Here is a 24,111-nt window from a genome sequence, read left to right on the forward strand (position 1 = left end):
AAACGAGGAGGGAGCGGTGTAGCGAGGGGACCACCGCTCCAGCTTCCTGCCCCCCTCCAAGGACGATGCACAGTGGTGGGCCGAGTTGGGCACCTCAAGGGACTTCACCTGAGCTGCTGTGTTGAGGACCAGCCATGCCAGGCCCTGGTGGACACGGGGTCTACCATTTCCCTGATACGACCTGGCGTGCTCCCTGAAACATCCGGGCCACTGGTGAAGGGTTGGTTGCCCACAGACACCCAGCTGATGACAGTGACGGGGGAGAAAACTGTTATGCGGGGGAAGAAACCGTTGCGGATCCGAGTGAAGGATCTAGAGCTGGTGCACGACTTCTGGCTCGCCGACATTCAAGACCAGTGCATCATTGGCCTGGATCTGCTGAGCCGCTGGGGGGCCTGCGTCGACACCGCAAAGCTGGCTATCACTCTTGGCGCAGAGACTTTTGCTCTCCAGCGCGGCCAAAAGCAGGGAGCGGGGACCAGACGAGACAGGCGTCGGGCAGCTGCCGCTCAGCAGATTTCGGATGCCGGTGGCTCCGGGTCATCTCCACTCGCCTCAGCCTCAGCCTCTCAGCCTGACAAACCTCCTTCGACCGAGACCATCGAGGCTGTTGATGACCTTTGGCAGTGCAGCAGCGTAGGCCTCAACGTCGACCAGCGCCAGCGGTTGAGGTGCCTCCTGGACGAGAATGTGGACATCTTTGCCGCCAGTGACAAAGACTGCAGGCAGACGAGTCTGGTCCAGCACACCATCGACACCGGCTCTGCTCAGCCCATCAGTCTGCGCCCACACCAGCTGCCCCTCTCGAAACGGCAGGTAGCGGAAGAGAAGATCCGTGAGATGGCTGCGGCTGGGGTGATCGAGCCGTCCAATAGCCCATGGGCGGCACCCGTGGTTCTGGTGGGGAAGAAGGATGGCAGCCCGAGGTTCTGCGTGGACTTTCGCCGTCTCAATGCAGTCACCAAGAAGGACTCGTACCCGCTGCCGCGGATCGACGAGGCCTTAGATTACGTTACTGGCTCCAGTTGGTTCAGCTCCCTCGACCTACGCAGCGGTTACTGGAAGGTGGAGCTAGCCCCCGACGCAAGGCCTAAGACTGCATTCACCATTGGACAGGGGCTGTGGCAGTTCAGGGTCATGCCATTTGGGCCCTGCAATGCGCCAGCGACGTTTGAGAGGCTGATGGAGAGGGTGCTCGTGGATATCCCTCGTAGCCGCTGCGTTGTGTACCTGGATGACCTGTTGGTGCACGGTGGCGACTTCGACAGTGCACTGTCTCACCTGAGCGAGGTCTTGAGTGCCATCCGACGAGCTGGGCTGCGGCTCAACCCCGCGAAATGCCGCCTGTTGGCGAGAGAGACCACGTTCTTGGGCCATGTGATCAGCGCTCGAGGTGTCGCCACTGACCCCGCAAAAGTGGCTGCGGTCCGGGACTGGCCGACTCCCTCGAACGTCCAAGAACTGCGGAGCTTCCTGGGCCTAGCCTCCTACTACCGTCGGTTCATCAAAGGGTTCGCGACAATGGCCAGCCCCCTCCACCGCCTGACTGACAAGGGACAGCTGTTTGGCTGGAGGGATGCCTGTGCTGCGGCTTTTGAACAGCTGAAGGAGGCCCTCACCAGAGCCCCAGTCCTGGCCTACCCCGACACCCGGCAACCTTTCATTGTGGACACTGATGCTAGCAATGTAGGGGTCGGGGCGGTCCTTCCCAGCAGGACGAGGCTGGAGAACGGGTGGTGGCGTACTTCAGTCGTGCCTTGGGGCGAGCCGAGAGGAACTACTGCGTGACCCGGTGGGAGCTGCTGGCCGTAGTGCTAGCGGTGCGGCACTTCCAGCCATATCTGCACGGCTGCCGGTTCCTCCTGCGCACTGACCATGCATCTCTGACTTGGCTCCTGAACTTCAAACACCCAGAAGGGCAGGTGGCCCGCTGGCTGGAGGTCCTTCAGGGCTATGACTTCGAGATCCAGCATCGGCCAGGTCGACAGCATGGCAACGCTGATGCCCTCTCCAGACGGCCCTGCGTAGCCGTCGAGTGCCGCTACTGCCTGCGACAGGAAGAGCGTGCCCAGGAGGTGCTGGGGGTGGCTACTGCTCAGGCCACAGCCGGCGGAGGGGGGTGGCTCCCATTGACAACGCAGCAGCTGAAGCGGGAGCAGGAGGCCGACGCGACGTTGGTTCAGGTGGGGGCCTGGCTGGAGGCGGCGCAACGCCCCGCCTGGACGGGGGTGTCGGGACAGGAGCCCGAGGTGAAGGCCTACTACTCCCAGCACAACAATCTGGAGACCCACGACGGCCTCCTGTACCGGAGATGGCGGGCCCCCGGTCAGGGCAGAGATCTCCTGCAGCTGTTGGTGCCTCGGTCGCTGCGGTCGCAGGTGCTTGAGCTGGTCCATGGCTCGGTGGGGGCAGGACACTATGGGAACGCCAAAACTCTCCGCCGCCTCAGGGGACGGTTCTACTGGCCTGGCTGTCGACGGGATGTGGAACTCCATGTGCACTGCTGTGACACCTGCACGGCACAGAAGGGCCCAACTCAACGCTCCACTGCCCCCCTTCAGCAGTACCTGGTGGGGGCCCCAATGGAAAGAGTGGGAGTTTGATGGTGGGCCAGAGATAGACTACTACAGGAGGCTCAGGGAGCGGCTGCAGGTGGTTCATGTCTACACCCGCCAGGCCCAGGCCAGCGCCGGAGTACGACAGAAAAGAGCCTACGACACCAAGTGCCGAGGGGGGGTTTTCATGCCTGGCGACAAGGTTTGGGTGTACTGCCCGGTTCGCAAGAGAGGAGTGTCCCCCAAACTCTGCAGTCACTGGCAAGGGCCGGCAGAGGTCGTGGAGCGGCTAACAGACGTGGTGTACCATATCCGCATGCCGGGCCCGGGGCGCATGGTGGTGTTGCACCGGGACAGGCTCTCACCGTACCGACCGCTCACTCCAGCAGATGTTGGAGCAGGGGATGATGGTGGCACCCCATGTTCTGACCCAAGTGACTTTTCCCCCGCCGGTCGTGACCGGCCGGTGCGCCAAAAGAAGGCACCTGGACATTTGCAGGACTTTGTGTGGGGTAATGGGGTCGTCGGGGACGACTGACCCCTTAGGTGGGGGCTATGTAGTGGGTCAGGGCTGTTCGGGGTTCTGTTTGTACAGTTATGTTTTGTTTATGTTGCCATAGTGACAGGTGACGCCCTCTCGCTGCGACGGTGTGTCCTTCCGGGGTCAGAAGGCGCCCTGTGTTGTTGTTGTTGTTGCCGCGCTGAGCAGTTAGCTAGCGGCAGTGTTCTTCTGCAAATGTGAATAAACGGCTGTGCTCCCTGGCTAGCTCACGGGAAGCAAGACCAAACGATACCTTTGTCTCCTCCTTGTCTGAGCTCGCCACATTATATATATATGTATATGTATCAGCTGACTCACTTCTGAGTCCTACATTTGTTTTAATCCAAATTTCAGTATGTTAGTACCTTAATAGGAGTACAAACCAACCACTTCTTTCTATATCTGCTTTAAATATAAACATTAACAAAGGCCACCTTGCCAGACAGTCTTCCTACTTGAAACCCTTCTTCTTTGGTACCCCTTAGGTGTTTGGTTTGGGGGCAAGCTGACAGCAAAAATCTTGTGCTGAGATGAGAATTTCCAAGCTTAGACAAACTCTAAAGGCTTTTTAAAGTAAACGGTAAAAAGCTACACAAAAGACAACAGATCTTGATATGTCTACACCATGACATGAACCAAAGATCCTGCATAATTCACAGCTGAATTCAATGGCTTTGGATGGAGACTGAGGCGAAATAGCCAAGAACAAGCCAGATGAGATGGGTGGAGTACAAATGGGTAAATAAAAAGTCTAATTTTCCAGAAGGCAAATGAATATGCTGGATTTAGAATATAATGAAACTAAACAGTGAAGAGTACACATTAAACTCAGCATGTGGATTTTCTTCCAAACTCAAACAAGGATAACATTCTGGCATGGGATCACTGTCATATCAAACTCACTGAGAGGTAATTGAAACCATCCAGGCCTGGGGTTCCTGCACCTACACAAGTTTCAACCTTTTAGCAATTTATCAGACATTTTACAGAGAACAACATATGTAGCATGACAAAGTTGTATGTGAAACAGCAAAATTTAAATCCTAGCCACGTTCCCTGTGCATCCACAGCATCTGCTCCCCATCTGATCCTGACAATGGGAGCCATGCAATGTGCAGAATGCAGTTTTGCACAGTATCTCTACAATCCTTATTAACACATTAATAAGACACAGATCATAAAAATAATATGTCAAAGTAATAAGCTGTAAAAGATAAAACAAGTTGCTTGTTTATTTTATTTGGAATCTGATATGCAGAAAACCTAGTAAAATATGCAAACAAAGAGTTCAGCCTTCCTATTTAATGCCTGAATACCAGAAAAAATATAAATATTGGAGAAATTACAAACTAACCTGTTGTTTGTAAAACCAAAGTGGTGGTCTCCTTTTGGATGCTGCAGTTGTTCTGTTTTAACCATCAGGTCATCCTCCGGGACTAAATTCCAAAGCTAATTTTCACCATATGAACCACGGCTGGGCAGAAGGAAAATAATTCACTTCAACAGTGAATATGAAGACAGAATACTTCTTCTGTATACTTTTTCTCCTGAATGGATTAAATTCCAAAAGATTATAGGAAAAATGGAATAAAACCGCTGTAACACACACCTAATTTCATTTCACTTAGTAAAACAGTCAAAGAAAAGAACGCTTCTGGAACAGATGCAACTTACTTTTATGGGATATGACTGTCCGAAAACTATAGATAATGGCTGAGTCATCAAAAACTGAATTGGTAAGTTGAAACGAATCCATGTAGATAGCTGAAACTTCCTTTCAGAAGTCACAGGCTGCACACAGTACTGTGCAAAAGTTTTACATATTTTAGATGTTTCAGTTTTTCTCCATAAATTAATAACACCAAGGAGGCATTTAAACAGTCCCAGAGCCAATTGGAACTTAAAAAGGATTTTTCAACAGATGCCAGCATCAGTCTAGGATTACATAAAACAACATCTCCATCATCCCAAAACAATAGAGGAATGACAAACAGTGCTTTAACAAATGGTTTAACATGTGGTTATACACTTGGGTGGGCTGAAACAACCTTTTTCACAGTGTAAGCCAGTCTTTGACTGTAAGGACATATTTGAGTGTTGCATTACACCAGGGGTCGGCAACATTTCTGATGATGAGTGCCATCTAAAATTTAAAAAGTCAATGTGCCATATATGACTGCATTAGCAATACATTTAATAATGCTCTATATTAACAGTTACACACTATATAGAACAACTTTATAGAATTATATTTGTTTGCAGATGTTGGCAGCTATCAGCGAATAGTTATCAGCTATTGTGAAACAAAAACTCCATAGCAGCAAATGAACTGTACAACAGAAAATACAAATGCTATTTGTGATCTCCTCACAACAATGATAAGAAAAATAATCTGGGCCAATATGGCATGTTTGTTAATACAGTGATACACATGTTAATGTGCTCTCTGGTCTCCCACTCAGAGACACAGGTCTACGGGTGTCCAGCATTCAGACGGCTACCTGAGGACACTCTTCGTGTGAGAGAAAATCTGCTCACACAGATATGTAGAGCCAAATACTGTCAATAAGGCCTCTGCAATGTTCTTAAGACAGTTAAACTTGTCAGGTATTGATGTCCATTTGGTGAAAATGCAAGCTCCATGAACACGCACAGCTGTGGATTCCAGCTGCGTTCGCAATTCTGCAAACTCTGACCCCCACAGAGTCGAGCTTTTCAGTTCAATCAGCTGCATTTCGATGTCCTCTGTGTCCAGCCAGTTAATGCGAGACAAATCCAGCTGCTCATTAAAGCTTTCTGGTTTGATCAGAAAAGAAAACATTGATCCATACACCTGAAAGTCCTGAAAACGCATAGTGAATTCTATCACGAGTCTACGGATGTATCTGTGTATTTCCGTTGTGCTGATGCTGCGCTGAGCAGACAGCTCCTGAAGCATTTGAAGTGTTGGAATGTGGAAATTTCAACATCGCTTGAAAAAACTGCCAGCTAGCAACGTCCCTCTCACTGGTAGGCTAAGTGATTTTTAGCCAATTACAAGCTGAATCTGGTAGTTGGGGTTGTTAGCTAAGATACTGTCATTAAGACGCGGCACAACTAATGTGTCTATGCGAGCTAATTTGCAATGTGCACCGCTGGCCCGGCCATTTATTTTGTAATGAACGTTCTCAGATTAATTCACTGCGTGTCGTGCCCAGGGCTGGACTGGGACAAAAAAAATCAGCCGGGGCATTTTGACTAGAGACCAAAGCCTTTGAATGAAAACCAACACTGTTGTGACAGTGATGTACACTGTCTTGTTGGTATATGTATGATTTCTATACATTTTACAACAGATATAAAATTTGGTTGTAAGATTAACATAATTATTTATTAAAAGCAAAACATTTTAAATGAGAATAAGAAAGAAAAGTATTTCTTTGTGCCCCCCCTTTCCCTGTTAATGCCCTACCTGCCCCCCTGGCAAAACTTTGCTAGACCCGTCCCTGCACAGTTACCAGAAGTCAGCTACATAAAAAAGGATCCTGGTGTTATTTGTCTCTCAGAAACAGTATATGACTTCCCTTCAACTCGTGCATGTCACCTAAAAGGTAAACCTGTTTCCCCATCACCTGTTCAGCTCTGATAATTCAGTAAGGACATTTCCATTTCCCTCTCACCACATATCCAAACCTATATCATGGCCAGCAGCTTATGGCTGTGGCTCCAGCAAACATCAGCTGATACTAGAAATTAATATTAAATAAATTCTAACAACAGCTGATCAAGATTAAACGTGCTGCTGTTGTTTAACGGGACCTCCGCTGGGTTCCTGTTTCTGGTGCAAAGTGGGCGATAAACAAACAAGAGAGATGGGAGTTGCGTCAGAAAAGCCGATCAGCTGATCATTGATCAGTTTCATGATTGAAGTAGCAACAAGAGAGGGAGGGGGGAGAATGAGAGAAGAAGAGGCAGCTGTGCAGCGTAAAGACGCAGAATAAATCCAGCTTTGTGTCTTTTTCCATTCTAGCTGAAGTACGGGACAAACTGTGTTCCTTTTCAGCTCAATACGAAATGCGTAATATTTTTTCTGAATACGGGGCGATTCCGTTTTTTACCGGACGGTTGGCAACTCTACTAACTAACCTTATGAATGAAATAAAGTTCACTATCAGTAACATCATAGCACCCGCCCAGCCGTTGGCTGTATAGAAACTCTGTCATGATAGCTAGGACGCAGTATGAGTTGTTTTAACTGACTGTAAAAAGTCAGCACAACGAAAATAAACTCCACCTAAACTTGGTTTATATCTAACCCAGATAGACTGCAGGTCATAACTTCTTACCTGAAGTTCACTTGACACTCGGACCGGTGGCTGCCTCGGGTCTCTCCTCCTCCTGCCTCCCCTTTCCCTCATCCACCTGCTGGCCTCTGTGAAAGCTCCGCCACAGCCACCACCAATTTTTTACACAACGGCCAGCATCTGGACAATCCACCACCTTTCATTGTTTATACATTACAAAAACAACAACAACAACAAAAACATTGGCCCATGAAAACGAAAAATCACCATCACCGGTATGCCCGATGGCCACTCCAGCTATGCTTGTGCCATCAGTTAACCCTTCGTGTGCCAGCTATGGCACGCGTGCCCTGGGTTGCTGACCCCTGCACTACACAATCAAATATACGAGTGAGAAAATCAAAACTGACCATCTTTCATAGAAAAATATCAAGTATTAGCAATATCTTGAAGAGTCAGTCAATTGGTCAGTCCTTCCATCCATCTATCCAGTTTGGGGGAACTAAAATTTAAATATGGCAGCGCATGATTTATTGCATCAGAATTCAGGTCGTTTCCAATAAGTCTTCTCTCTAAGATAACTCAGGACTCCATGATGACAGTCCTACTTTTTGGGACAAATTCATAGTCAAAGTACAAGAAAAATAATTAAAATGGCAGCCTTTGTCTCATCACTCAACTGACCGATCTGTCACTTTCAAGTTAAACTGAAAATACCTTTTTAGTCTTTGGGTTGTAGCCAGTACACCTAGCAGTTGGTCATTTTAGCAGCAGATAATGCTCTCTTCACAAGTTTAAGTTTAATCTCATAAGGCAAAGTAAAGCTATCTGAACTGAACCATCAGTAGATGTGTAAAATCACAACTATATAGTATATAAAGGTAAAATGCTCTGCAGAGATGTAGAGTGGGCTGAGAATTTTCTGAACGTTAGTTTGATTCATCTTTATTTAGTTTCACAAGAAGCCTAATTAGAAAACTCAAGTAGTATATTTGTGTTAATCATTAACTTGCAAAACATGCAACATTCGTTACGTAAGAAGTCTCAGAGCTAAAATAAAAAGCCTCACTGTCAGTTTTCCAGTTGCTGGCGGCAGCCCAGAGCTAGCAGGTGGCTATGTCACTACCACAGCACATGGATCTTAGTGGTGGGTTAATACATCATGTCAATAGTCAGCCAGACCCATGCAGACCAAGGCTACATAATGCCTAGCCAGGTGGTCCACCGTGTCGAAAGATACTCTTCAGTGAAATGGGTGTCTGTGTGTAGAGTACATTTACTCATGCGTATTGTTTTGACTGGGTTGGCCTCAGCCTGCCATTACTTATCACTCACTTACACCTGTCACCCTAAAACTCAGCTCACCGTCACATTGACCACAGCTGGCAGAAGACAGCAGCCTGAAAAGGGGGGGGGGGTTGACTCAATATATAGCTGGAAAAATGATAAAAGTTAACATTTTTGTCAATATGTTTCCAACAAAACACTTTTGATGACTATTGAATTATTATGTGAATTATACAAATTAATAAATTATTAAAAGAGAAAAAAATGTTTTTGTATGGTCTGTACTGGATTGTATGCAGCATAATACTCATCCTGCTCCAACTACCATTTAACAAAGAGATGCACCTAGCAACAGTGCCATTCATTTCAGCATTCAAGAAAGCCTTAATATACTACTACTGTTATAATTAAAGGTTGCACGGCTATCTAAAAAGGTATCATATAGGCATATTTGTGGTTGCATTTAGAAGATTTTGCTCTCAGCTGGCAAACTATTTACCATCCTAATAACCATGGCAGCAGATCACAGAACATATTGGCTTGAATTTGAATTGATTCAAATTCAGCTGTTTTATAGAGACAGAACAAAAATGGAGAGAGCTTTCAGAAGAGTAAGCAAAAGTATAGGGAATTTAGCTGCATACGTGAACGATGCAAACCATTTAAAAAATTAGCTTTCCCAGAGTTTTATGAGGAAGTAAATGTTTTCAATATGTTAGGTAAACCTCAGAAGATACACCCCACGTTCTGAGAAATGTTGGATGTAAACATCTTTTGCTGTTTACAAGAAAACCCCACTGGGCGTCTTTAGCGTACACAGAACACGACTGGGTGACTGTTGTTAAATTTGATTTGGGACACTTAGACCAAGTCCAGTACAGTCTCAAAAAAATGGTGCTGTTAGTTTAGAGAATAAAATCTTTCTCTCTTGTCCAACTCTCAAGGCTGAGTTTACAACCCTTTCGCTTTCATTTAGTCATCCACCAGGTCAATTAACACAGGAATTATTTTCTGTGTTCGTGTTTCTGTAGTGGTACACAAGAATTCAATGGCTTTAAAAAGGTTTATTCATGTTCACAAACAGATTGAGCGTGACAGGAACATTCCCAACACGGCGGGAATAATGTGCGTTTAGTGTGTTATTGTGGGTGGCTTTCCCCAGTGACTTCCTTTGTTGTGGAGTGAAATACCAGTGAAACACCCTGACAGCCCAACTGTGGTATAGAAAATTAGTGACAGTAAAAACATTCTCTAGTTGCTGGCCCTCTTCCCAGAGTCATAAAAGTTTAAAGGTGTTCATAATTGCTAACACACCTGTAACAGTCTGGGCTCATGTTCCTTGGATGTTTATATCTGGGCCCCCTTCTTTTTCCTCTACTCTTGAAGGCTGAGATGGTCACGTGTTTCCTATTTAACCATTTTCCTCTTACACTTCAGTCATTTCTCTTCAGCTTTACTTGTTTATAGAGAAGTACTGCCTTTTGTAGATCATTTTAATTTCAATATTTTTTTATGAAAAACACACAGACACACACAAAATAAATTTCTTAAGAACTGCTCTGGACAAGTCCAACATTTCTGTGATTTCTCTGACAAGAACAGCTGGACCTCAACAGCTGTTAAATAGCCTGAGAGTCTCTCTGGTTTTATTACTAAGAATCTCTTGGCCTTTCTGCTTTGGAAAATACTCCCATAGGTTTTTCCCTTTTTGTTCATTTCCCAGCAATTCTGCTTTTAATTTATTTGTGACATTTTTCATGTTTACCATATTAGCTGTTATTTATTGATGTCTTATTGCCAATTAAGTACTTTATTACACTTTTAAAACATATCGGTCTGACCGATGCTAAAATAAAGAGATGTATTGATTAAAATGATGAACAGCTGAGATATGACCAGAATGCTGAGTGCACAGATTCTTGTTTTATGTTAGCATTTGCTGTGCCCACTTTTCTCTCATCAACCAGAAAACAAGAACACATTCACATTTTCCCTTAAATTTTACTGCTTTGCAAAAATTTTAATAGATAATTAATTAATTTGCATACTTGAACTCCTTAACTTGAGGCAGCAACTCTAAACCTGTGTCAATTTATTGTCTTACAGCAAAGTGCTTTGGCCTTAAACATGGTTCACACCCTCCCCCCAGTTATGTCAGGCAACAGACTGCTCTGAATATGGTCTTCAAGAGGGCTAAAACTGAACTCTGTGTGACATTAGGCTGTTCTTACGTCAACATGACCAATGTAAGGGAAACATATCGATAACAGTGAGAGAGGTTCAAAGTCAGCTGTTGTAATGGTCTTGAGACCAAGTAAAATGTGACTGCTGCTATGATGTTACTCTATTAACCATCCAACAGCTAATATCCAAATACATCAAATCTGATGTCATACCTAAGCTTACCTATTACATGCATTTCGATGGACTGCAGTTAACTTATACAAATCATACTGGGTTTTAAGGCAAAAATACAAGAAATTTAATCATCAATTACAAGCATTTTATTGTTTACAGTTGCATGATGCATAATAAGGTTTGTATTGGACTGTCTTTACAGGAAACTGCTTGCAAAAACAGAAGTTTTACTTTACCTTTGATACAAATGATTCCTTGCTATAACAGTCTGTTTAATCTACTGGTCAGTCAGCCTGTGATTTAAGTTGTTGAATGAAATACCTCTAAATGCCTCTATACCATTTAGGCACCATAAAAATATTATAAATTTTTATACAAATAATATCGAGTGTCCTTCCACACCACTTTTGAACATATGTACCCAAGAACTTAAGACCTAAATGCAACCAAAAACTATATAAATGAGAAGTCTCAACACAAAGCTTACACATCAGAAAGCAGGACTCAAACTAAAACGTTCAAAGAAGAGAAGCATTTGAACATTTGAACAACATTTTCATTCAAGACACCCCAACATCAGGAAGGAAGAAATAAAGAAACCAAATGCTCCTGCTGGAGGGACTGTCCTGGGCCCAGGCTCACCCAGTCACGAGTCCTCAGTTTAACTGATAAAGCGCCTTTGGTCAGCAACTGTAGGACAGTGGTTCTAACAGAACACTTTTTTAAACACTTGCACTGCTTTAAAACTTCATAAAATAACATCAAAGGCTAGTATGCTTACCATCTTGAATGATTCTACAATAAGTCAAGTCTATGAAAAACGCACAATGACTTCAAGGGAGATGAAGACATTGTCTGTGCACAGCTGTTTATGCTACATCATATCCGAAGTAAAGAATTGCATCTCAGATATTACTCCCGTAATTTCACAAACAGGATAACAAATGAAGGTAAAAAAAATCATCATAAAGTGTATCATTAACATGTCAGACTATGAGCCTCTACAGTAGCTTCAGGCAACTGGAAATGTCACATGTGGAAATGTCACACACAAATGTCATATGGTTTCACTATAAGTGTTACAGTTTAAGTTTTAAACAGTGACCGAAACATCAAAAGCCAAAATTGTGGCCCAACTAGGGCATGAACCGAACCATGAATTTGGATAATCATTACACCCTAACTTATACAAGATTAAAAGTGGGTAACGTGCCCACAGGACATCCTTAACTTGATCTGACAAGACAGTCCTTAAGTAAACCAATATTTGCTTTTAGGTATTATACAATAATGCTAGAGGGACAAAAAAATTAAATACAAAAAACACTCAGCAGATGCTTAAAGTCCTTTGAGAAACAAGTCTCTGGGCACTCATTTTGGTAGTTAATTTAAAGAATGACATAAATTACCTTTAATTTCAGTGGTCATGGAGACATAAGGACTGCATGTATAGAATTATCAGTCAAATCTGCCAAAAGCCACTTATAATTTGCTGACTTGATAAGGCTTTAAAAATCTTTTTTTCCACCATTGACGGTTTCCCATCATCAGCATCATCATCATCATCTGCCACAGATTTTAATTCAAGACTGAGTGCCATGACTATCACTTGCAATGGCTGCTTGAATCAAGCAGCATTCTTCCAAAAATTGAATGTGAATCTTAAAGAAGACTGTTACGTCCCTCTGCAGACCCTAATCATCATTAATTAAAAAGGTAAGTTCTACCTATACAACTGCATAGATGATTGTTATGGCTTCATATCAGCAGAGAGCAGATCATTTTTTGTTAATAATTTTAAAATGATGATATGACTAACTAAAAGCAATTCCAGCCTAGTTACCGAGAGAGCTGTCCAGAAAGAAAACATGAATATTGGTAAATCCCAGCCTATAAGAAGTGCTTACTTGATGGCTGTTAAATGAATTGTCTGACCAACGGCTAAGAGAATAACATGGTAGGAGAAGAAGAAAAACACTGATCCAGCCTAATGAAAGATAGGTTGGTTATTATAAGTCATTACAGAGTGGCTGGGCAGAGACCACAGACATTCCTTCTGACAAAAAACACTCACACTTTGGTTGTCAACTTTCGGTTTTTCTGCTTTCTCTGCATATTTTTTTCCTGTACACACTTAGGGACATTTAGGAGAAAAATGGACACTTTATTCTTTCTCATCATTTTCCATATGTGCCTCATTTTGGTGTGTGCGCTTCTCACTGTACATCCTGTCTGTGTCCAAGTCTGTCTCTCAGCAGATGGATGGTGGGTGGTCAGGAAAGGGTTAAGTGCTGCACTCTATAAACTCTGCTTTAAGAGTCTGCTGGAAGCTACTGGTTCAGCCTTTAAATAGAGTCATTTGACACATTCAACCAGGGGCTTGTGGCAAAAAGCAGCTGCTGACCCAAACTCAGACTTTAAGGCGAGCTGGTGTGTCTGCATCACACTGTTTTGGACAGCATGAAGACGCTCTTTTTCACCTGTATGCTGGTGCCATGGCTGGTGGCAGCCTCAGCCAGGACTTTCGACCACGACTCACAGCTGATACCAGGATCTCTAGCTGGCAGTCAACTGAATGGATACTTCAGTGACTATTTAAAATCAAGGAGGGCTAGGGTGAGAACTTTATTATTTGTATTATTATTTCTTTGGGATGGATTTATGGGATTATATCTACTACTTTTGGTGTTTTCTTTTATTTTTCTAGCCTTTTTTAATTTGTTAAAGTTTTGTCATTTTTATAAATCAAGATATTAAAAAGTTTCTTTTGACAGCAATAACTCAGAAGACCATTTTTTACATTTGTCACAGTGTTAAATAATGACAAAAGGTGGTTATTTTGACACACCAAAGATAAATAATTCCAATAATGACCAGGCATGCATATTGAGGTAAATCAAAGGCACAAGGATAATATTCTTATTCTTAATGAATAAGAGGCATAGTTTCAAGACTGCAGTGAAACCAGACAAAACCAGAAAACCTTATTGAGAGCAGGTTGGATAAAATGAAAAAGCAATTTGAGCAATGCTTTAAAAGAGGGAGAAAGAAGGCTTGCTTAATAGCTGGGCACATCCAAAATCAATTAATTCTACCACATTACACAAGCAATAATTAATCCGCTTCATGGTTTAGTTGATAATCCACTTTCTGCTACTTGGTAATGGCAGCATCTGTTAGCACTTCATTTCACTGTCCTCCTCTTCTAACAGATAATCCATTAAGCTCACAGCTCCAACACACATACACAGCCCATTTCTGTGGAGTCTTACCAAAACACAACACTGGGTCGACCACACTAACCCTGTTCTAACCACACTAACCCCCTTAAGAAATATTTGGATGGAATAAAACCAAAATCTGGTCTGATTTCTCCTTCAGAAAACACTTGAAGGAAGAGAAAAACCCACAAACAATCCACAGGGAGAGAGAGAGTGAGACAAATGTGGAGTGTGACAACACAATACAGCTATGGAACCATAACTTCAGTTTGAATACCAGCTGCTTTTCATTTTTCAGTGACAGACCTTATACCTATTGGTGCTGCTACAATTAGCTATTTACCAAAAGGTTATTATGTTAACTTTTTAATCCACAATGTGCAAAGCTCTTCTTCTTTCTTTCAACTGGCTCGAGACCAGGTCAGTTGGTTTAGGGACTCAGCAGTAGGAACGGAGCCTGTATTTTGCTCAAGGCTATTCAATAATGACGCTATTTGTTTATGAGTTATGTAAAGGTATTCTAGTTTCCTTCTCTAATGCTTAATGTTTGCAAACATGCTTTTTTGAGGCGCCTTCATCTTCACTCAGCTAGAAGACTGAAATATAACTCAAACTAAAAACGGTCAGCCATGTCACAAGTTCTTTTGTTGTATAACTAGATGAAGAAAGCTAGCATATTTTTTTTCTTTGCCGTAACCTCCAGCAGCATATTGCTTTGTTCCATCACCTTATAAGACACTTTCACACAATCACACAACAAATGGCCAAAGACCTTTTGAATTATTCCAGATTTGTGGTTTTGTTAAATTAGGGTAGGTCTCAAAATATACCTAGACTTTTTTTAACGCTAAAAACTAACATATCGTTTCTTCATCTGCGTAGCCATATGGATCCATATAACTTAAATTCGAGTTTTGTGCTTTATAGGTACTGTATAGTTCTCCATCTTCGGTCGTGTTCTTAGTATAAGCATGCTCACATAGAAAATCTCCAAAAATCCAAAAAGAGGAGTTTCTTCATTTTGAAAACCTCACATAATTTTTTCTATCATGGGATTTGTCCAATATGTGGTTTCCATGCACCATGAAATGCCCTTAAGAATGCACAAAACCCACCTACCTAATTCTCTTAAGTTTTCAAGTTGCAGCACTACAATATTACCCAGGTTTCAGTTCACAAACCCTGGTTGGTCACTATCTCAGTCACTGGGAGTACTTCAGAAGACAAGTTCTGACCATATATGAACAGTATCATACATCAGAGCCAGCAACTTCGAACAATAAATTCCCCACATTCCCACAAACAGACTGGAATTACTATATCTTTTTTCTTGTCTTACTGACAGCTCAAAGTTCTCTACACTACAACTTACATTTACCCATATACGCATACAGTGCTTTATTCTAAGCACTTCATGTGTCTTACATCCACAGGCAGTTTAGCCCATTTAACCTTACATGTAAATGTCTGGACTGAGAGTAGCCAGATTACCTGAAGGAGACCTACAAAGGCACAAGGAGAACACAAAATCCACATTCCTGTTGGCCTCAGCTAACTATGGTGTTGAACTGTCTCGCTGTAAGGCGATAATGCTAACTACTGTAGTAAAAAAAAAAAAAGAAACAATTTCCTCAAGTTCTCAGCCAGTATCCACTTGGAGTTTGGCTACTGTGTCACAAATTGCAGCATCTTCATTCATTTTAGAAAAGGAATGCTGTATTGGCATACTGACGGAGAATATGTGGCAACTCAGGCCAAAGCAAAGCTACAAAAAAAATCTGGCTAATCCATCGCACAATAGAGACAAACATCCAACAGTGTACTGATCTCGCCAGTCACATAAATCCCAACACGTATTCCTGCTGAAACCCACCTGGAGACTGGAGACCATGATAACTGGCCTGAGTTGAAAAATTCTGGCTTCTGGTTCCTTGATCTACAGTGTTGCAGTGTTACTAAACCCTCAAAGAGCTGTAAATGAAACTAGACATACTGGTTCATCTTCTTACTTGCACCTTTTGCAATATGAACCTACCAAAACAGGCAGCTGTAATGTTTACAGTCTCATTATGTCAAAGCTAAGTACACAGCGACCCTGTATAACTAACAGCTGATGAAAAGCTCAGGCTCATGAATCTCTTATAGCTAGCTGCTGCAAGTTGAGCCAAGCACAAGGCAATGCATATACTTTTACACTGTTGTATAACATTTATTTGGTTCCTACCTCAAATTTGATATACTGTAATATTTAAGCATTTTTCCAAACTGACCTAACCCTAGCAGTGTTGATGTTTTGCTCTAGCCAATGATCTGGCCGTTATATGAACAGGCCATGTTTTCTCCTGCAGAGGGCGCTGCCTCCTGCTGATGAACCTGATGACAACCCAATTACAGCGGAAGCAGATGCCGCTGGTAAGAGAAAGACCTACTCTACCTGCACCTGATGTCACACACAAGAAAATGCATCTCAGATTTTCTTAGACCTTCATAATATTGTTAAAGTCGACGAACAATGAACATTCCTTGGACCAAGATTACGAACTACACCAAGAGTATGAACCAGCTCAAGGTCCTTTTGTCTGGGTTAACATTCAAGCTTTCGCCTTTGGTTGTTTGAAATCACGAGCACATGCTGGCAAGGAACTCCATAATGCTGAGCTGGATAACAATACCTTGATGCAATTCATAGTGTCCATAACAATAAATCCCTTGAGTATCTCAAACAGCTTAGGTTTTTGTAAGGGTTTAATACCTATTAAGTTGGGTATACACTGTGAGATTTTGGAATGTGAAAGAACACAAAAGAATTAAAACAGTATCATTGGCCTTGGCTCCAAAACAGCAGTCCTATTGTGCATAGTAAGAGAGGTTCAAAGTTGTCCATCTTACCTGGAAGGACACCTGGGACAAAATTTAAACACCACTCACATTGTGAGATGAATATCCTAAATTTCTGACACTGCTTCATATTTACACTTGTGGGAAAACAAAACTAAACTAAATATAAAACTAAATGCCTTAACAGATTATTGCTGCTTACTTGTGTTTACCAAGGACTGACATTGAAAAGAGACTTTAGTGACTAGAATAAACTACACTAAATACTACTACTACTTGTACTACTAAAGACTACTGATGGAAACTGTATAGCCCAGATAAACTTATTTGTAATGTACATTTAAAAATAAAGGTTGAATAAAGGCCTTTACTTTGGAACTGAAGATACAAAAAAAAGATATTATCTCTCTCTCTCTCTCATATATTTATGTGTGTGTGTAAGAGAGAGCGAGAGAGAGTGCTGGGGCACTGTATTTTCTGTGCTTGTATGGGTTTCATTTGAGTGCTCTGGTTTCCCCCACAAGCCAAAGACATACTTCTTAAGTTATAATTGCTTGTTCTTTATAATTCTTTACGTTGTTTGTGTCACAACAGTCAGACATTTAAATGTCTGACCACCATGGGGTAAACATCTGTTAATCTAATAGTCCTAGTGAAAATGTATGGTAGTCTGTCTCTATTTATTGTCCCTGTGATCAACTGCCCAGGGTGTACCCTGCCTCATGCCTTCTCCTGAGACATACTCTAGTGCCCAAAAAAAAAAGCAATTACTTATGGCTTAAATGTAGTAAGACCATATCGACTTTGAAGGCGCCTTGGTTTTTATGGATGCCTTTGTGTTGCAGACCTTCCCACCTGTCTGCTGTGTGTGTGTCTGACTGGCTCGGTGTACTGTGAGGAGGTCAGTCCAGACATGACCTCCATTCCCACACTACCTAAAGAAACAGCCTATCTGTATGCACGCTTCAACAAAATAAGAAAGATCAAAAACAAAGACTTTGCTCAAATTGGTAAGTCTTAACATGGTTACTCCAGAGTTTGTTGATTAATCCATCTGTTCAAAACTCAAGTTTCTGCTTACCATTCAGCAATTAAAAAAAAAAAAAAAAAAAATTTATTTTTTTAATGGGACGTAGTCAGTTGTTGGACACAGATTCACAACAGGATATTATGTTAAGTGCTGGGGCACTGTATTTTCTGTGCTTGTATGGGTTTCATTTGAGTGCTCTGGTTTCCCCCACAAGCCAAAGACATACTCTTAAGTTATAATTGCTTGTTCTTAATAATTCTTTACGTTGTTTGTGTCACAACAGTCAGACATTTAAATGTCTGACCACCATGGGGTAAACATCTGTTAATCTAATAGTCCTAGTGTAAATGTATGGTAGTCTGTCTCTATGCATTGCCCCTGTGATCAGGGGTGTACCCTGCCTCTTGCCTTCTCCTGAGACATACTCTAGTGCCCATACTTGGACAAATGGTTAAGACAAAGGATGAAGATTTTGTTGATAAGAGTAGGATTTGAAATTTTGGGGGTCCTGGGAGAGGAGATTTAAAAGATCCCATCACGCACCAGTAGGAAAAATTATTAATCTAGTGCAAAACTTCAACATTCTAAGTCAGAGTTTGCATATCTTGCCCTTTGCAGCACAGATATCTGCTTCATTATAAACAGTCAACTATTATCTATACTAATCAAGGGACATGATAAGTCATTATTTGTACTGTATGACTTAGCTTTTAGTCATATGTATCAACTGCATGTTCACTTTTCTGTAATTGATGAAAGTAGCACAACTTCTTTGTTTCTTTTTTTTTTAAACCCTCACCTATCAACAGTGACTTTAAAGAGGATCGACCTGACAGGGAATTTGATCTCCGAGATTGAAGATGGAGCCTTCTCCAAGCTAACCCTCCTGGAGGAATTGTCTCTGGCTGAGAATCAGCTGGTCAAACTTCCTGCACTCCCTGCCAAACTCACATCTTTCAATGCCAACTACAACAAGCTCAAAACCAAAGGAGTGAAGGCTAATGCTTTCAAGGTACATCATGACCTCTACCAACAAACAACCAACTCTGGTGACTGATTTGGAGATAAAAAACCTAAAAAGTTTTACTAAAACATACAAACTGACAATGAGCCATGTCAACCGTCCTTAGCAGTGATCGCAAATATTTTACATGCTCCTGAAAGGGTAAATCATCTTGTTAACCACCTAATTGTATAAATGCTCCAAGATACTATACTTTCCAGGTGAGATGAATATCAATGCTTGAATTTCTCAAAATGTTACCAGAGAATTATATTAAGGTATTATCTTTATATACAGTACACCATCAATTCAACACAGTGTTAGTACAACTAACTACTAAAGTTGATGTGTCTTGGCAGTCCAACTTTCTTTCTCCAAATCTTTTTTTGTTTCCAACAGAAACTCACCAAGCTGGTTAACCTGTACCTGTCCGACAACATGCTGGAGGCTGTTCCATACATCCCAGAGAGTGTTCGGATCTTACATCTTCAGGTTTCTATGTTTTATTAACATTGTATATAAAAATACATTGATTTTGGTCACCAGTGACATCATCAAATTGGTACACAACTTGTGTTCTAGAGTAGGGTTTGATAAACTTCTCCATAGGGGCCTTCTGTACTGAGTTCCACAGTAAAAACGCATACTGTGTGGCCCAAATGCAACAGCACTACTGCCAAATGGATTAAAGGAATGGTGCAGTTCCTGCATTTGCTAGTATGCACGAGGCTCCATGCAGATGCAGGCCAACCAATTTTTCGTGCCCACTCAGGAACATCTGCCAAGATGCACACAATGCACTTGCTATGCATGTGTGTAAATTTCAAAGAGCTATGAAAGGAAAGACTGTCTGTGGCGTTTGCAGCTGTTTGTGTCCATGCCCACAACTGAGCATGGGTTTGCTTAGAGACACTGCTGGGAAGTTAATTCCCTGTCTACCATCATGAAAAGACTGAATGTGTGCTACTTCAGCAGGAGAGCTTTGTTGCCTGTCATAACTTGTGACCATTAAGTACATGAATATCAGCCTTTATGTTTTTTAATATGTGTAAAAAGAGCTTATTTGCCTTTCAACGACACACACTCTGTGACTCAAAAGCTTTGGAATGAACTAGTCTCTCTGCAACCCCAGTTATAATGGACACAAATTTAAAGTCAGACTATAATGCCCTCCTTCTGTTTTCTCTCATTCTGAGATGATGACAGATCAATGTGGTCACCCCTACATTCACATCCAGACTGATCTCTGTTGCAAGTACTGGTCATATGTAGGAATGCCAAAATTAAAGTACAGCATGACTTTATTAGTTACTTTTGGGAATCACTCTACCCATTGTTGATCTCCAAGATCCCTATCTGTTGGTACAACCCTTTTCTAGATTAAATTTAAAACCTGTAATTTTTATTAAAAGTGAGGTGTAAAAAAAGACTCTACCAATATTATTTTATTTTCTTCCAGAACAACAACATCACTGAGGTCAATGTGGACACCTTCTGCAGGTCCAATGACACCTATTACCTACGACCAAGTCTTAATGAGGTCCGCCTTGATGGCAACCCAGTGGTGCTGTCAAAATACCCCGACAACTTCACCTGTATGAAAGTACTGCCTGTTGGAAAGTACCGTTGAGGAGACTGAAATTTAACTGCACTCCCTTTGTTGCTGATGGAAGTTTTCCCACAACAAAGAGCTGGGAGACACCATGGTATTTTGGATTTGTGGAGCTGGTCCCACAGATGTCAACGTTTTTACTTCGGCAAACCTACAATCAGCATGTATCAGGTCAAAATCAAACCTCTGACTGGACTGAAGGTGTTCATTAACTCACCTAAAGGCCTTTTACTGACTGGTGGGCAGTAAAGGGAATTTCATCAGTGTAATTAATCTCAATATGCTTCAAACAACCAGTTTGTCTAACCACATTTAAAATTAGTATTTCTACCTGTAATCAAAATAACAGAGTCAAAGCCGGCTGTCATGTATACTTGGCTTAATCCCTTATGTCTTTAAAATAACTGTAATGTGGTGTATTACCCTTGGTGCACTGAATCATTTTACACCTGCACACACATAACCAGTGAAGTGGCAGTATTTGTTAGATTGTTGCAATTTCTAAGGCTTAAATCCCACAAGGACTTTCCTGGTAGCCTTAAAGCACCCTTTTCACAGGTAATAAAATGCTACTACAACTACTATAATCCTATAAATGAGTGCAGCAGTTTTAACAGTTCTACACTGACAGTCCAAGTTGTTGTTTCATTTTGACCTGCTGATTTACTACATGGATGAACCAATCTTAACAACAACAAAAAAATCCCAAAACAAACAAAACTACTTGTGACCTTGAAACAACAGAAACACCTGCTGTCACAAACGAAGAGGCTTTCTTGCAGCCCAATGTCTTCACATTGTTAGTAGACTGTATCTAATTGTGAGCAGTAAGAAAATGTATTTATATTTCAAGTTATTTACTGTAAGCATCTTCATTTTTGCTGTTTTTGCTCATCTAAACAACTGACTTTTAACGCAAAATCTGACATTTCGAGGTTTTACCTAAAATTAGCAACAAAATACTACATCAAAAACAATAGATCTAAATGAATGGACCCAAGGCAGATTTTTCAGATTTACCTCTGAGTAAAGGGCACTCAATATATGACTAAAGTGCAGTTTAATTGATGCATTAGTGATTATAATAATGCTTTATTTTTAAAGTTTCACATTCAGTTTCTTCACAATTAAATTGTCACAGCTGAATGAAAATTGTGGTACAAAAAGTATATTTAGACATTTTCAGTAAAGCCAAATCTAAACATTCTTGTGCTGATAACTGACATAATTCATGCTGTCTGGTCTGTATGTTTAATCTAGGACTCTGGCACGTTCCTGTATGGGAAGATCCATACTTATCACAAACTGACCCTTGATGCAACCCTGTTTTGACCCATGTGTTTTCTAGTGAGCTGTTCCCATCTTTACTTGTCTTTAAGAAAGTCATTACTTGACATTTTAGAGTCCTGACAACAGAAGGAGGGAAGAAGCAGGATTGAAGTAATTTTAGCTATACAAAAGGAATACTTGATATCTGCATGCTGATCTATATCTAGTAGATCTATATCTTCAATAGAACATTGTCACATGTCCAAAAAAAAAAAACCAACCCAACAACAACAACAAAAAAATTTCCTAACTGGCCACAAATCTGTGATCATTGTTAACATTCCTCTTTACGTTAACTGTATGTAGCTTTAAGATATATATTTTTTTCTTTGCTGATTAAAAACTACATTTCTTGAAATACAAGAATATTGTGTAAATACGTTAACTAAGTGAAAAGTGTGTTTTGTTCTGCTATTGTGTGGATTAATTGCACTTTTCATTATTCCATTAGACTTAAGTATTTTGTGACTTACCTTTGTTTTCTTAATTTATAGACTCCAGCAGAAATGAACTGGGGAACAATGTATCTATGAATTATAGTAATGTGAAAGTTACTCTCTTGCTTCTATAGTGTCTTACGTTTGTTCCCAACTCTTCCCTACCATTAATTAAAATTAATTTAGAGATTATTACTGATGTGAATAAGATAGTGGTGTACAGGAATATGTTACATGGCTATGTTTGAAGATATTCTAATAAAGTTCAACTTTTTTTTTTAATATAATGTGTTTGAAATCAATATTAGAGTAAGCTTCACTTAAAAGCACTTTAGGTGGTTAGTTAGACTAGAAATTTACTGTAGAAATGCCAGTTAATTTCGAAAAATAATATTGTTTTCAATATATAAATTATATATTACAACAACATGAATGATGTTATGTAAGGGGTTTTAGAGGTGTCATATATAAAGTGGTTTTGGTTTGGAACTTTAGTTTTTACTTGTTGATATCACTGCTAAAAGGGACAAACACGTTTCATTTTTGATTAGGCTGCATCATGTTCATTACACATGGTTTGATTTCTTTGGATGTGTGGACTAGATAGTTGTTACTAACATCTGGTGAGAATTTCATGTCAAAAGAATATATAAGTAATATATTTCTATATTTACTTAGAAAATTCACAACCATGTTAAATATGTATTTTGCCCACTCTAACGGTGTTTTCAAGCTGCTGACAGCTACTATGTGTCCATTACACATTTATTACAATAGTAAAGTGAATAGTAGAAGATACTGATAATAGTGAACGACAATCAGTCCTTTTGTGACAGCTGCAATGATGGCACAACCATCAACGTCAATCAGTGTTCACAGTGAGTTGACTACAAATACAAAGAACTGTGGATGAAGAAAACACCAGGGGTAAGTAACAATGTTGTGTTCGAGGCAAGTAACAGCTTGTACATTAGACAAGTGTGCATGCTCCAGCTAATGATAGTAAGTTCTTGGTCATAATAAAGTACTGGAAAGACAGAAGTCGATTTTTAATTCAAACCACTAGCACAATAAACACAAACAGCAAAACAAAAATTGCTGAACTCAGCATGTGGGTATTGGTTTATGCATGTGTGGAGAAATTTCCAACTACCTATCCACAATACCGAAAACCCAGTTAGCACTGAAATTGTATGTTGCTAATTATACCTGTTGTTGTGTACGACAGAAACTGCCTTGTTAATGCTATCAGCCAGAAAAAACTTTAGGATTCTTGTGCAGAGATGTATGTCAGCTCCTCTGCTTCTGTATTTTTATATGTTTATTCCTCCAAGTACATGTTTTGTCTGTGTGTGTCATAAAAGCATGGAATACATAACAGCAAAACAGTTGTGGTGGGAAATTTGTTTTTCCATACAAGACCTGAAAAAATGCAAGTAAAGCAAAATAAGAGTTTGGAACACATAGACCAGTATGGAAAATGTGGGTTAATCCTCCTTCAGCTCAGCCAACTTGGCAGAACTTTGCATTCTCCAAGTGAACAGGAGAATAGGTTCCACATTGCTTGTGCAGCTTGATGTACTATTTGATATTTCATTGCTACCTCTTCAACAAAGT

At 41.2% G+C, this 24,111-nt stretch overlaps 2 protein-coding genes across 3 annotated transcripts in view; one reads left to right on the top strand and one right to left on the bottom strand.

Moving 5' to 3' along the window:
* cenpp (centromere protein P) overlaps positions 1 to 24,111 on the bottom strand; it is a 117,246-nt gene that overhangs the window by 80,348 nt on the left and 12,787 nt on the right. The gene's annotated exons all lie outside the window — the stretch shown is intronic.
* On the top strand, positions 13,344 to 22,285 carry ogna (osteoglycin, paralog a). Its single transcript, XM_084929114.1, has 6 exons — positions 13,344 to 13,640; positions 16,594 to 16,657; positions 17,929 to 18,093; positions 18,923 to 19,125; positions 19,516 to 19,608; positions 20,576 to 22,285. Exons 1-6 carry the CDS (start codon positions 13,485 to 13,487, stop codon positions 20,744 to 20,746), a joined length of 852 nt encoding a protein of 283 aa, XP_084785240.1. The 5' UTR covers positions 13,344 to 13,484; the 3' UTR covers positions 20,747 to 22,285.

This window comes from Perissodus microlepis, chromosome 5 (genome assembly GCF_051167445.1).
Source record: "Perissodus microlepis isolate ML-2025 ecotype Zambia chromosome 5, ASM5116744v1, whole genome shotgun sequence".
Taxonomy (NCBI): domain Eukaryota; kingdom Metazoa; phylum Chordata; class Actinopteri; order Cichliformes; family Cichlidae; genus Perissodus; species Perissodus microlepis.

What these genes read in the sequence shown, in the direction of transcription:
- ogna (XM_084929114.1), top strand. Translation starts at nt 13,485, where the DNA reads ATGAAGACGCTCTTTTTCACCTGTATGCTGGTGCCATGGCTGGTGGCA. An exon ending in AGCGGAAGCAGATGCCGCTG is followed by an intron (nt 16,658 to 17,928) that starts GTAAGAGAAAGA and finishes TTTGTGTTGCAG; the next exon opens with ACCTTCCCACCTGTCTGCTG. An exon ending in CAAAGACTTTGCTCAAATTG is followed by an intron (nt 18,094 to 18,922) that starts GTAAGTCTTAAC and finishes ACCTATCAACAG; the next exon opens with TGACTTTAAAGAGGATCGAC.